This window comes from Hemicordylus capensis, chromosome 6, assembly GCF_027244095.1.
Source record: "Hemicordylus capensis ecotype Gifberg chromosome 6, rHemCap1.1.pri, whole genome shotgun sequence".
Taxonomy (NCBI): domain Eukaryota; kingdom Metazoa; phylum Chordata; class Lepidosauria; order Squamata; family Cordylidae; genus Hemicordylus; species Hemicordylus capensis.
The window spans coordinates 96,291,910-96,304,481 of NC_069662.1; the positions used below are offsets into that span (position 1 = coordinate 96,291,910).

At 42.2% G+C, this 12,572-nt stretch overlaps 2 protein-coding genes across 9 annotated transcripts in view; one reads left to right on the top strand and one right to left on the bottom strand.

The window, feature by feature from the left end:
- The window catches only part of UBP1 (upstream binding protein 1), a 50,857-nt gene extending 47,155 nt beyond the window's left edge, over positions 1–3,702 (top strand). For all 3 annotated transcript variants that reach the window (XM_053262497.1, XM_053262504.1, XM_053262501.1), the window contains one exon: positions 1,964–3,702. In XM_053262497.1, coding sequence (XP_053118472.1) covers positions 1,964–2,001 — 38 coding nt within the window. In that variant the 3' untranslated portion in view covers positions 2,002–3,702. The remainder of the gene's footprint in view (positions 1–1,963) is intronic.
- A 365-nt stretch (positions 3,703–4,067) lies between these two features.
- The window catches only part of FBXL2 (F-box and leucine rich repeat protein 2), a 104,305-nt gene continuing 95,800 nt past the window's right edge, over positions 4,068–12,572 (bottom strand). For all 6 annotated transcript variants that reach the window (XM_053262514.1, XM_053262515.1, XM_053262511.1 and 3 more), the window contains 2 exons: positions 6,390–6,602; positions 4,068–5,950 (listed from right to left, as the gene is read on the bottom strand). In XM_053262514.1, the coding sequence (XP_053118489.1) occupies positions 5,843–5,950; positions 6,390–6,602 (321 nt within the window). In that variant the 3' untranslated portion in view covers positions 4,068–5,842. The remainder of the gene's footprint in view (positions 5,951–6,389; positions 6,603–12,572) is intronic.

The window sequence follows — 12,572 nt, forward strand, 5'->3', positions numbered from 1 at the left end:
GGCCCTGCAACAGGGACTCTCTCAAAGGAATTGTTGGCAAAGACACACAGGCCTTAGCCTGGCCCGCTGGGCTATGAGTTCTGCTCCAATATGAGTGGCCTGGGCCATAACAACAGCAAGAGGCACCTGTCAGAGTAAATGCGAAGGTGCTTACTGGCGGTGGTACTGAGCAGTGGCACTTCCCCACCAACCAGCAGCGTGGCTCTACACTCCTCTGGCCTCCTGCTTTTGGGAGACAATGCACTGCACCTTGGATTGGGCTTCCCCTAGTTGCTTGCACGCTTCCTGGTGAGAAGGCCAGCTCATTGGTCAGAGAGGCCTCATTGTCACTGCAGCCCTCGTACGTAGCCATGGCTAAAGCCAGCCAGTTGGGTGAGTTGGAGGCAAGAAAACTTGTTTCCTCACGGTGAACCCTCGCCTGCCTGCCTGCAACTATAAACCATAGAGAAGACGAAACAGAAAGTGGCACCAAAGGCTCATGCTCTGGAGCAGACAGGACAGAAAACGGAGGCTGGTAGTAGGCTCCTCCCCATATATCTGATCTGAACATCATTCTAATTGGCTCTGTCTCGGGAGCGAATGGGAGGAGCAACCCAACACTAGATACACTCCCTGCCCTCAGCCCCCAGGAGAAAGCATTGTACCAAGATGCTTTATTCAAGGACTCTGATCTGTCGCATTCATAATAGTGGGTATGGTTCCTGGTAGCTCAGAAAGTTATTAAACAAGGATTAAAGAGAACAGTTCATATAACTGACAGATTTTAAATTTGGGGGGTGGGGATGTATGGATTTATACTTTTGCATAGTTAGAACTATAATTACAGTAGTTATGGTTTGCTTAACTGCTAACTGGGCAAGAAGCACCTTTCTAAAGTGGTAACTCTTACATTTAGAAGGGGGAGCAACTGTCCCAATTCAGCTCAATCTAGTCTCTCTCCAATGGCTGTTGCTGGTGTCTCCTCAGAGTGGGTGGTTGTGTTTTAAACATTGTGAGCCCCTTTCGAACAGGGAGCCAGTTTCTCATATACTACTGTTTAAATCACTTGAACTTTTTTTGTTGAAAAATGTAAAGTAAGTTCTTTTTAATAATAGCTAAACAGTCTGCCTTCTTGAAACACAGGCATTTTATGTAGTAAACTAGTTGTCCTAAACAGATAATAACCAGGATCCAAAGCACTCTCTGTGGTGTTTCTGAGGGCTTTTCAGCCCGCCCCCCCTTTTTAGGGCAACTCCCTGAAAGCCAAGCATGGGGGGAACTAGAGAGGCTGCTGCTTTGGAAAGAGGCCAGTTCCCCACATATGCATGCACGTTCCTGGATTTTGACCCACAGATACTATTTGTGGTGTTGCTTAAGGCAGACTTGCACTTAAATGCTATAACACTAGAATTAATTTTTAAAACTTTTCTATAAGGTATTGTGCTCTATACTGAATATATTATGATGGTTGCCTTTTATATTCAGCAGTTCAGCAGCGTTAAGAACTACTTTGGATTAACCACCTATGTAGATATAGGGTGGAGACTTTTTGTCCTTTCTAGTAAAAAGTCAGATTTTAGAAACCAAAATGACTAAAACTGCACTTGAGAAAAGTGTTTTAACTGTTTAAATTTTGTGGAATGTGATTTTTCAGGATCTCCAGAAATCCATAATTGCCTGATACTTGGACACAAGAATGATGTGATCAGTTTCTATAAAGTAGAATGAAAACATGAAGAAAATTCATTCATGAATTGAATGGGGGGGAAATGAAGCCACTAAGTAAGTGGTTTCAGGGTTTTGTGTGTGGGTTAGCTTTGCAGTGAGCCATAGAAACAGTTTATAAACAGTTCCATTTAGCTTTTTTATATTCATATGACCATAGGAACATGTTTGCTTTTTGAAACTAGTCTTTTGAATTGGCTACTATGAACTTTATTTAAATGGCACTCCTTTAATTGAATTGCTTTCTCTCTCTCAACAGCTGAAAATGGCGAAGGCTTCCATATAATTTTGAAGTGATGTTGCCATACCTGTGATGGACTGATATTCCAGTATAGAATGAAGTCATGCTCAAGAATGACAAATAAGATCACGTCTCTTCAGGGATCTGACTTCACCATATAGAATGTTTCATATTGAAAACACAAGATGACCTTTCTAATGAGCTGTTTAGTAGATGAACTTATCACTGCCATAGCCAAATGTCCTCATAAGAGGTATAAATGCCATGACAGCTTGTGTACAGGCATGGAAAAAACAAAGTAAGCAAAGGTGTTTGCCCTTCTTCTGAAATAAGGCAAGCTATGGCCAGTAGATGCAGTTGCTAGAAGCAGTTCTATTACACTGTATCCAGTTTGAATGTAAACTTATTCTGGGCATTTACCTTTCTGTGCCAGTTTGTCTATTACTTGCTTGTACCTTTTTATGCTGATTTTATTTTTTGATGTTAGCAGAGCACATAGCAATTTGTGTGGAGATAAGTAGTAAAGATGATAGCAATCAGGTTTTTGGGTCTTGAGAGTAAAGCTGTCAAAACAGCAACCTCTGTGTACATTGTGTATAAGCGTGAATGTAAGAAGTGTAAATGTCAGAGTTGGACTTCTTAGTCCTAGCCAGATGAAAATGAAGCATGCAGCAGAATGCATTACCATGAGTACCTAATTGAGAGGATTAGTATAAATCCTGTGAGGTACTGTATTTTGCTTTGTAACAGGTTCATTGGAAAAGATCTGCCTATGCAGCTTGTCTTTTTGTTTTTGTTTTTTCTAAGAAGCACTGTTGTAATTCAGTGTGTGTGGTGTTTTTTTAAAATCACATGATTTAACAGTAATGAGTTGGGACTTCCGAATGGAGAAAAAGGGAATGTCACTTTCACCAAAGAACAATTTTGAAGCATTAAGCAAGAATCTGTAAATCGCTCACTAAAACCACCAGTTAAGTTATAGGCCATTGTCTTTCCATGATGGCTCCTAGGCATGAATTGTCACTTCCTTTTTCTCTGCTTTTCTGGGAGGACCATTGTTACAGTGCCTCTTCCATACAACCAAATACTTGACTGGTAATGGCATACCTTAATGAAGTACTGCAAAAATATTGCAACAGAAGATCAGAGAGAACTATCCATAGATACATCAAGAAGAGAGATATGCATCAGTATGGGTACTTGTGGGAGGCTCTCACACATACAACTCAGGTGCTTCAACACCATGGTCTGTGTGTATGCCCCTTTACCAAATAGTTGGCGTTTTGAATGGTGTAGTGCATGTTAGAACAAAACACTTCATCATAGCAGTATGTCAAATACTGCTTTTAAAAATTTCATTCCCATATCTGATTATGCCTGGGCTACATATGTAAAGTCTAATTAGTATTTTTAAAGAAAATCTTATAATTAGAATGAGTGCTTGCTCCCCCTGCCCCATCACCTGTGACTTAGACTATTCTGCACTGATGGAGATGGGGAGTGGAGTTTGTAAACCTAGTTAGAGTATTTTGAGTTTTCCCTTCTTTTAAATTATTTTTGGGTGTATTTAGATGTCTTGAATTGGCTTGACCTGTCATCTCAGCACCATTTTTCAAATCTGGAGAGTTTTCAGTCACTAAATTCTAAATGCTGTATAGTAGTTTGGTTCACTTGGAATTAATTATGGCACCAGCAAATTGCTTTTGTTTTAAAATAAGATGTGCACATTTCAATTTCAGTAAAAACATTTTCTAATACTTTTGTAAGTATTGTTTCTATAAGTTCTTTACAAAATCCAGTAACAACTGTTGGAAGTGCAGGTGGTACTAAAGTACTTACTTGGAAAGAAGTGTTCTATCCCTTTCTTGCTGCTGCATTTTATAGAGCTCTTAATAGGGTGATGTTTGAGATAATACACACATCCTGTTAATTTCAAAGTGTGCTGCTGATCTAAAGCTTTCAGGGATACACTGATTTTTCCATTTCTGGAGTTTGAAATGATTTAAGCCAGTCTAAATATGGATGATTTTATTTAAATGGTATCCTGTACCAAATTATTGGAGCAAGTATGTTAAACTTAAATGTCAAACACTTGATCTATAAATCACACATACCAAAACAGTTTCATTTGACAAGCTATTAATATTTTTCATTGACAGCTTACATTACCATAGACAAATAGCAAATTTTAACAGTTATGTGCTGCAATAGAATATGCCACTATAGAAGTTGAAGAATAGTTGAAGAATTTTCTATTATTGGTGCTTTCAGTGCAGTATATCCTTTTCTCATATTTAATTATTTAAGTAGTTCCCATTTCAAATCTTGCTCTAAAATAGTCCTAAAGACATTAATATAAAGCTCTTTTACAATACATTCCAAGCAATACCTTCAGAATTAGAGGTCTTGAACCTTGGCAGAATTGAATCATTTAAATAGAACTGTGTTATCAAAATGCTTAAAGAACATTAAAGAAATAGCTTGGAGTAAAACTAGTTGTATGATCTTTAAGAAAAAAGTTACACATTAGTTGCATAAGAATGTGTACATATCTTAACTCGACAATCTTACAGAAATGCTACCTTAGTCGATCCAGTAGCTAACACATCCTGCCTATGCTGAGTTCAAAGCAGTGAAGCCAGTGTACACAACTAATTGCAGACAATGGCTAACACGAGGAAAATCCTCCACATAATCCCACTTAAATTAAAATGACAAGTTAGGTATGGCCTAACTTGTCCTTTTTAATTTCAGTAGGACTGCTTTGAGTAATTTTCCTCATGTTGGTACTGTTTTTGCATTTGGAGTATGAAATCTGTCATGTTTGAGGTGATCAACCAGGGTGTGCTGCGTCCTCTCCAACTATAGTACTACTTGTTCACCACCTACTCTGTCCTGCAGCTGTATCTTAGCAAGGAAGGACCTAGCCAAGAATCATTCCACTGCTAAAGGCTAGGGCAGTGGTTCCCCACCAGGGTTCCTCCAGATGTTTCTGAACTACAACTCCCAGCATTTCAAGCCACAATAAATTATAACTGGGTATTATGGGAGTTGTAGTTCAGCAACATCTGGAGGAACCTAGTTGGGAACATGCTAGAAGCCTCTGCCATAATGAAAACGCTTCTGGGGAGTTCTTTGGCACTAAGAGTATCCAGGTAAAGATGATGTCCCAAATACCTTTATATATGAGAGAAGAGAATCTGGGATGATGCAGGTATGTTTTCCTCCAACAAAATTTTCAGAGCAAATATAACTCCCAAATTTTCTTAAAGATCTGTCCTATTTAGGAAGTACTGTATTTGCTTGCTTTGACAACATATGGCTGACAAATGTTCTGTGATACTTGAAGGGTTCTGCTTAAATAACTGCATCCTGAAGAACTTGGTAATCTGCTTAAAGCTGCACTTCACAAAACAAACTGGTTTGTTCAACAAATGAGGTTGTTTGTAGCCTTTGTTTAAAAACATGGTTAACTTTTTCCTGAATTATGCTCTTAGTTGAAGATTTCATGAAATTCTGTTCTAGCACTTCAATACATCTTTGCTATATCTTCTAGTTTACTTTTTCCTGATTGTCTAATACTTACATTTGAGCTACCACTTATATAGTAGGGATTTACTGTTGGTATTTAACATCTTCAGCCAGCCGAATTCCTTAATTCACCAAACCACTTAGTACTATTTTGGCATTGCAACAGCAAAAGTGCTAAAATAGACATCAATCAGAATGCCAATATTGCTGTATCTCTGTATAATAATTTATCTAAACCTGCATTGAAATCATGATCAATACAAAACGGGATGATTTAAGATAGAGCATTACTTCCATGGGTTCTAGATACACCCAGTCATTCTTTCGTTCATCAAACAGCTCTCAATCTTCAGCACAGCTCTTCATCTAAAGAATAATGCAACAGCGGCAGAGTCGCTGTCGAGTGCCTCCTACAGAAGGAGGTGGAGTTACTGGAGCAAAGTAAGCATGAACTTTCACATCTGGTAGATGAGCCTGTAGACAGAAATTCAACATTAATGGAAGTCTCATAACTGCTATCTTATAGTAAGTCTTGCTACAGGACCCCTCCCCCTCACACAGCCAGGCATTCTGAGTTAACTAAAGTCGCAGCAATAAATTAAGCTAAAGTCGCAGCAAGGGACAGCTTTTGTCCTTAATTTATGGACCTGCAGAATAAAACGAAGGTCAACAGAAGCCATACACTAGCATTTCTCACAGCCCTCAATAGGGTATCTGAAAAAGCAAGCTACTATCTAGAACAGATTCTGATATCGGACTTCACTAGTGCTGATTTCAGTAGTGAGTGCATTTTTTTTTGCTTATGATATAAGTCATTATTAACCCTTAACATTTTAAAAATATGCAGCAAGCTAATTCATGACAACAGATAACATGAGGCACTAACAATTCAGAGTAATTGTGTGGTACGTACTCTTATTCTTTTGATGCCTGCACGGGTGACTTGCTGACAGTCATATAGCTCAATTCTCTCTAAGTTGTGGCAGTTCTCAAGGTGCTCTAGAGTCATATCGGTGATTAGAAGGCAGTTGTCCAACTCAAGTACCTGTAGTCTTTCATGCCCACATGTGCTGCTACTCAGATGAAGAATCCCATCATCTGTGATCAGTTCACAGTGGGACAAGCTCTACAGCAAAGTGGAAAAGATCACAGCTCATCAATATATATTTCTGCAATTGGGTTTTAACACTGTCCCCTATTTTATGGACAGCTGCTGGAGGTCGTAACATCCCCAAATGGTCAATTTATCCTAGCCACTTAGAAGGCAGAGCATTGAGAACTTTAGCTTCTAGAGGGAAAGACCACCCTTTTATTTGTCCTGCCTCCACTGAAGAAAGCAGGGCTGTATCCGTTCTAGAGTATATGATCTAGAGGCTATTGCTTAAGCTAAACAAAAGAGTTTTTCTTCTCTCCCCACCCCACATGCTCATTCATTTCAGATTTTGAGGTTCCCTTTATTTTTCCCGTGGTCTCTTCCTTGCATTTGAGTATCTTATTGGGGAGCAACAAAAGCAAACAGTAGTTGCTAGGTACGCTAGTGTTCTTCCATGGATGGAAAGTTATTGTACATGCTGTTTGGTTTGTAATCTTCAATATGAAGTGAAACCAGCACACTAGAGCTCAGGTAATTTGGAGGGCATAAAATAGAAGTAAAAAATTATGCACATAAACTCAGTAAAAGCAGATTGTTTTTAAAGAGAGATACTGTAAAAGTGTTTTTTAATCCTTCCCCACTACCTTCATATTTTCTGGACATCAGGTTTGTTGAAATATGTCTGCATTGCCTTTCTAGTCACTTCAGCCAGCTCGGAAGGGCGGTATAAAAATCAAATGAATGAATAAATATGGGCACTTAGGTCAATTTCAACAAGACACCATGTTAATTTAATTTAAAAGTCACACTTTGCCATCTTCTTGTTTCCCCGCCCGCCGTTGTCTTGTTCCCTGTTTGCCCCTGCCCGTCGTCTTTTTGTTTCCCCATCCATCCAATGCCCATCTTCCTCCTTCGCTGCCTGACATCTTCCTTCCCTACACACCCACTGGCCGTCTGTTTCTCCACCTGCCCGCCACGGTTTTTGCCGGCTGGCCAGCTGCCACCACCATTTGCTTCCCCCCACCCATCCCGTGGCTATCCAGCAGCTCTCTGAACAATCGCAAGAGCTGCCACACATTGGATTAGCCATGGGTATGCCTTAGAGAAATATACATAAAGAAGATTGAACAAACAAATAAAAATGCCAGCAGCCAAAAATAAGCAAGATCCAAAAGACACAACAGTACGAAATATACCCAGGCAACCACTATATCCGGCCACAGGCCTGGTGGAAGAGGGTTGCCATCATAACCCTGCAGAAGGAAGAAGCCAGGCTGAAGAGGGAATTCCACAGCCTGGATATGACCAAAGAAGAGGGAATTCCACAGCCTGGATATGACCACCAAGGGAGGAGGCTGAAGACAGAGCACTAATACTGACAGTTGAGACTAACGACAAGTAAGGTGGTTCTTTCTGAACTAAGCAGGTAGCATGTCCTTTTTGCAGTATCGTGGCAGGGCCGTGAAGAAGCTGGAGTATGGGATGGAAAACTATAGCACTCACGGTATTGCTCTGGGAATTGCAGAGCAATTCTGGGAATTGCAGAGCAATGCAATAGGAATTGTCTAGAACATGGTTTCTTAACCTTGGGCCCCCAGATGGTTTTGGACTGCAACACCCATCATCCTCAGCCACAAAGGTCATAGCTGGGGATGATGGGAGTTGTAGTCCAACAACATCTGGGGGCCCAAGGGTAAGAAACCCTGGTCTAGAAGGCTACTTTGAATACCTTGTGTAAGTAGGGGAGTTTCTAGGATGACACTCCCAATCTCATTGTTAATGATACAGGGTTGATCACCATAACATTGCTCCCAATAAACTGCTCTTTTCTCCCTGTAGAAGTCACCATTAGCCTTCCAATAATTGTCAGAATAGCTGGCATCTTCCCAGTAAGACCTGTAGTGAACAGTATACGTGGTGAGAGTGGGCAGGGAGATTCCTCCACTTTGAGCCTGATAAGATATACTGGATCTTGGGATCATCTTGGGGAGAACAACTTGTGGGCAGGATAATGGTCTGGATCTTGCTTAGAATAGGAGGAGCATCAGACTGTGCTCTATTGTTGATTCTCTGAGGTGGGTAGGAGGGCATTACTTACCCTTTGGGTTTCCACTCCTACTTAGACCAGGAGGCAGGCCTCTAGACTTAACTCCTCTAAGGAGTGGACCCAGCATTCCACAAACTTTCAGCTAGAAAACAGGGCTTCTCAGCAGTGCTCCTTAAGAGCTTGCTGAAGAGTGACATTTTAAATTTTTAGTTTATTTCCTTTTTGTGTTATTCCTCTAACCTTCCCCACTCTTGCCTTATCCCTAGTAGGGACAGGTTTTTGTTTTTTTTCCCCTCCTCCACAGGGAAAGGGAGGAAGCCTCCACTGGGACTATGCCCATGAGGCTGAAGGTGGGAAAAGACAATAACTTGTACAATGCAGCAGCAGAGGTGGTGTGATCCAACAATCCTGGCTGAGATTCCAACCTTGACTTTTCCTCCGGGCAGGGCAGGTGGACAATGTTTCTGCAACAGGATCACTGCAGTTTTGTCCCCAGCTGTGGACACTCCAACACTGATCATGGAGGAGTCTTCTGCTTCAGGACCAGAACCAGTACTTCTGCCATCTCAGCAATTTGCTGGTGGTAAGATTTCATTTCATTTCTTCCATTGGCGAAATGGAAGGAGCTACAAACACATCCTGGCTGGACTCTGGGATATGTCTGAACCCTACCTGGAGGAGTCCATAGCATAACTTTCTTCGTCAGAGGAGTCTGAGCTATCATCAGGAGGTTGGTTGGAACCACCCTGCGTGCTTCAAGCGTCTGATGTGGGTAGTTTTCTACTATCCCTTCTTCTTTCATCACTATTCTGAATTGTCTGAATCGCTGAGTATTGCAGTGTCTGTGAAGATTGCGAGGGTACCCCTGGTAAGGGTGGAAAACTCTCCTGAATTGAAACTGTCCTTATCTGAGCTTTTGGTTGCTGTGGAATCAGTGTCTTCGCATAGGTGTCTCTGACAGGCTGTCTTACTGGTATGACTTGTGTTGCTGCTTGAGATGACTGCCATCTCTGTAATTGCCATTCTCTAAACAAGGAGTATTCCTTTGGGGATAAGGTAATGGAAGTGTCTCCCTAGCCTCCATGTGGTAACAACCCTGGAATTCTACAGAGGCTTACATATGATACCGAAGGTGTCCTCAGTATCGAAACATGTTAGTCAGAGTCTTCTTCATCTTTGATGTCGATGAGTCAGGAAACTCCGAAATGTCGATGTCGATGGGGTAGTCTCTCCTGATTGTAGGAGTTTAACGATATCTGGATCTGGCTCGGTTATGACGTAGTGCTCAACATCAAGTCCCATGTCTAGTTCAGTGTTGATGTTCTGCTCGATGTAGATTTCATGTTCTATGCCAAGGTTGATCAATGTCCGCTCAGCTGGCCTCGATGCCTGATCATTCCTTCTCATATTTTCGATTGAGTGAGGTGTAGGTTTTGACGCTGAGGTAGGCGTCGACAGAGGCCATTCACGATGATGGGATTTGCTCGAGTGGCCACCCGGCTTCAACACCAAGACTGTAGGTACTGAGTGCGGAGTCGACGGTGACTATTGTGGAGTCGGAGCTGGCAAAAGCGATATTGCACTATGTCGTGTCCTTTGAAATTGTAAGTCCAATGATGGAGTAGCCTCCGATGGGTGGCCATGCTGTTTCTTCTTTAGATTCTAACGGAAGCTGCAAGGCACGTGCAGACGGGCGGGGCGCGAAGAGGAGCTAGCTAGTCAGCCCGGGAGGTCCCTGCGCAGGCGCAGAAACCCAGTTCTTATGGATACAATGGATCACAATCCAGATCCTTGAGCTTCTTGGCCGCAGGTGCATCCAGTGACGGCTTGTCCTTTCATTTTGGGCTTGCCTGCATGGAGGCTGGTCTTTTAAAAGGAACATCCTCCTTTGAGGTCAAAGCAGCTGTTTCCAACACCGAGAGTTTAGACTGCGTCTGAACTGCAGTTCTCGGTGCGGTCTTCTAGGTCAAACTCAAATTACTGGGGCAAAGTGCGGCTCCATTAAAGCAACCTTAAGACGTGCAGCCCTGTTCTTTAAAGTTTGCTTAGAGAAGCAGATTTCACACGCTGCTGTACTATGGCCCTCCCCTAGGCACAACAAACAGAGCTGGTGCCCGTCCGTCGAGGGGAGTTTCCTCTTGCAGTTTACACACCTTTTAAAGGTGGTCTTCTCCCTAGATTTCACACTCTTGGGAGGTATGGAAAAATGAACAAGGGAGTGCACACAGAAGAATAACCAAAATCAGTCCAGGGATAAGCCAGTAAATCCCGCCATCACCAAGATAAAATCGTAAAAGCTTCTCGTATGTCATTACCGTTCCAAACTGAAAGTCCATAAAATTGATAAGAATTATCTTTTTTTTTAATGGGGGAAAGCAAAGAATAGTCGTTCTGCACCGATTTCAAGCCGCTGAAGAGATATTAGCTATAATAGTATCTGGATCGTGATCCGTTGCATTAATAAGGAATGGGTTCTGAGCTGACAAGATCAGAAGATGTGATCGCTAAGGTGGCCAGAAAGAAACTGAGAGGAGGATGCCTAATCCCCACTATGAGGTAATGCAGGGCACGTGCAGGAGGTGGTTGAAGGTGTCTTGAGGAGCTAATGTGTTCTACCCGAAGTTGATCTGCGCAGGTGCAGAACCCAAATTTATGATTGTTGATGGAATCACTTAGATCTTGCTCTCTTGGGCTTTCAGTTGGAACTCCAGAGCACACACCTCCTGATCAGAACAGACAATATATCCACAAGGGGCTACATAAACAGACAAGGAAGTACCAAATCACAGATCTTTCATCATGAGGCAAGCTCCTCCTCTGAGCCACTCACAGAATTTGTTATGGGGTGGCTATTAAAGTTTATTATAACTTCACACAGACACATAAAACATTTCCTCAGGGGCATAGCATTGTTGAACCCCCAGATGGTGCATTGTTACCCTAATTGGAATGTGAATCGGGTCTTTATAGCCTTCTTGGGCCTGCCCCTTGAGCCTATGGCTATGGTGCCACTTAAGGAGCTTACTCTTAAAACTCTTTTCCTTATGGCTATTACATAGGCTAGATGAGTCTCTGAGAATGGGGCCTTATCATTTAAATCTGAATTGTGTAGCATTTATCCCAACAAGGTTATGCTGTGTCTAGATCCTGCCCTTGGGCCAAAGGTTAGCACACTCTTGCATAGGTCCCAAGAGATTATTCCTCCATCCTTTTGTCCAGATCTGCAACATCCTCAGGAGAAGAGGCTGCACAGATTGTACTACAAAGAGCTATTTGTTTTTATCTAGGATAGGAAGGGAAAATTTTGTAAGGCAGAGGCACTATTTATACCCTACCAGGTCAAGCATAAAGGGCAAAAGGTGTCTAGCACCAAGCTTTCCAGGTGGTTGTGAGAATCCATAGTCTGCAAGGCTATTCAGAAAGAACTCTCTTTAGGGATTACAGATCATTCTTTATGAGGGGCTACAACTTCAGCAGCATTCCATAGTTGGGCACCTTCGGTGGATATTTCTTGGGCCACCACTGGCGCCTCTGTTCATACCTTATAACATAAGTGCAACTTGGCCCTACTGGATCAGGCCCAAGGCCTATCTAAATCCAGCATCCTGCTTCACAGTGGCCCACCAGATGCCTCCAAGAAGCCCACAGGCAGGGGTGAAGGCTTTCCCTCTTTCCTGCTGTTGCTCCCCTGCAACTGGTATTTAGTGGCATCTTGCCTCTGAGGCTGGAGGTGGCCTATAGCTACCAGACTAGTAGCCACTGATAGACCTGTCCTCCATGACTTTGTCTAAGCCCCTTTTAAAGCCATCCAAGCTAGTGACCACATCCTGTGGTAATGAATCCATAGGTTAATCATGCGCTGTGTGAAAAAGTACTTCCTTTTGTTAGTCCTGAATTTTTGTTTCATAGGTTTACCCTGGTTCTAGTGCTGTGTGAGGGTGAAAATTTTCTCTCTG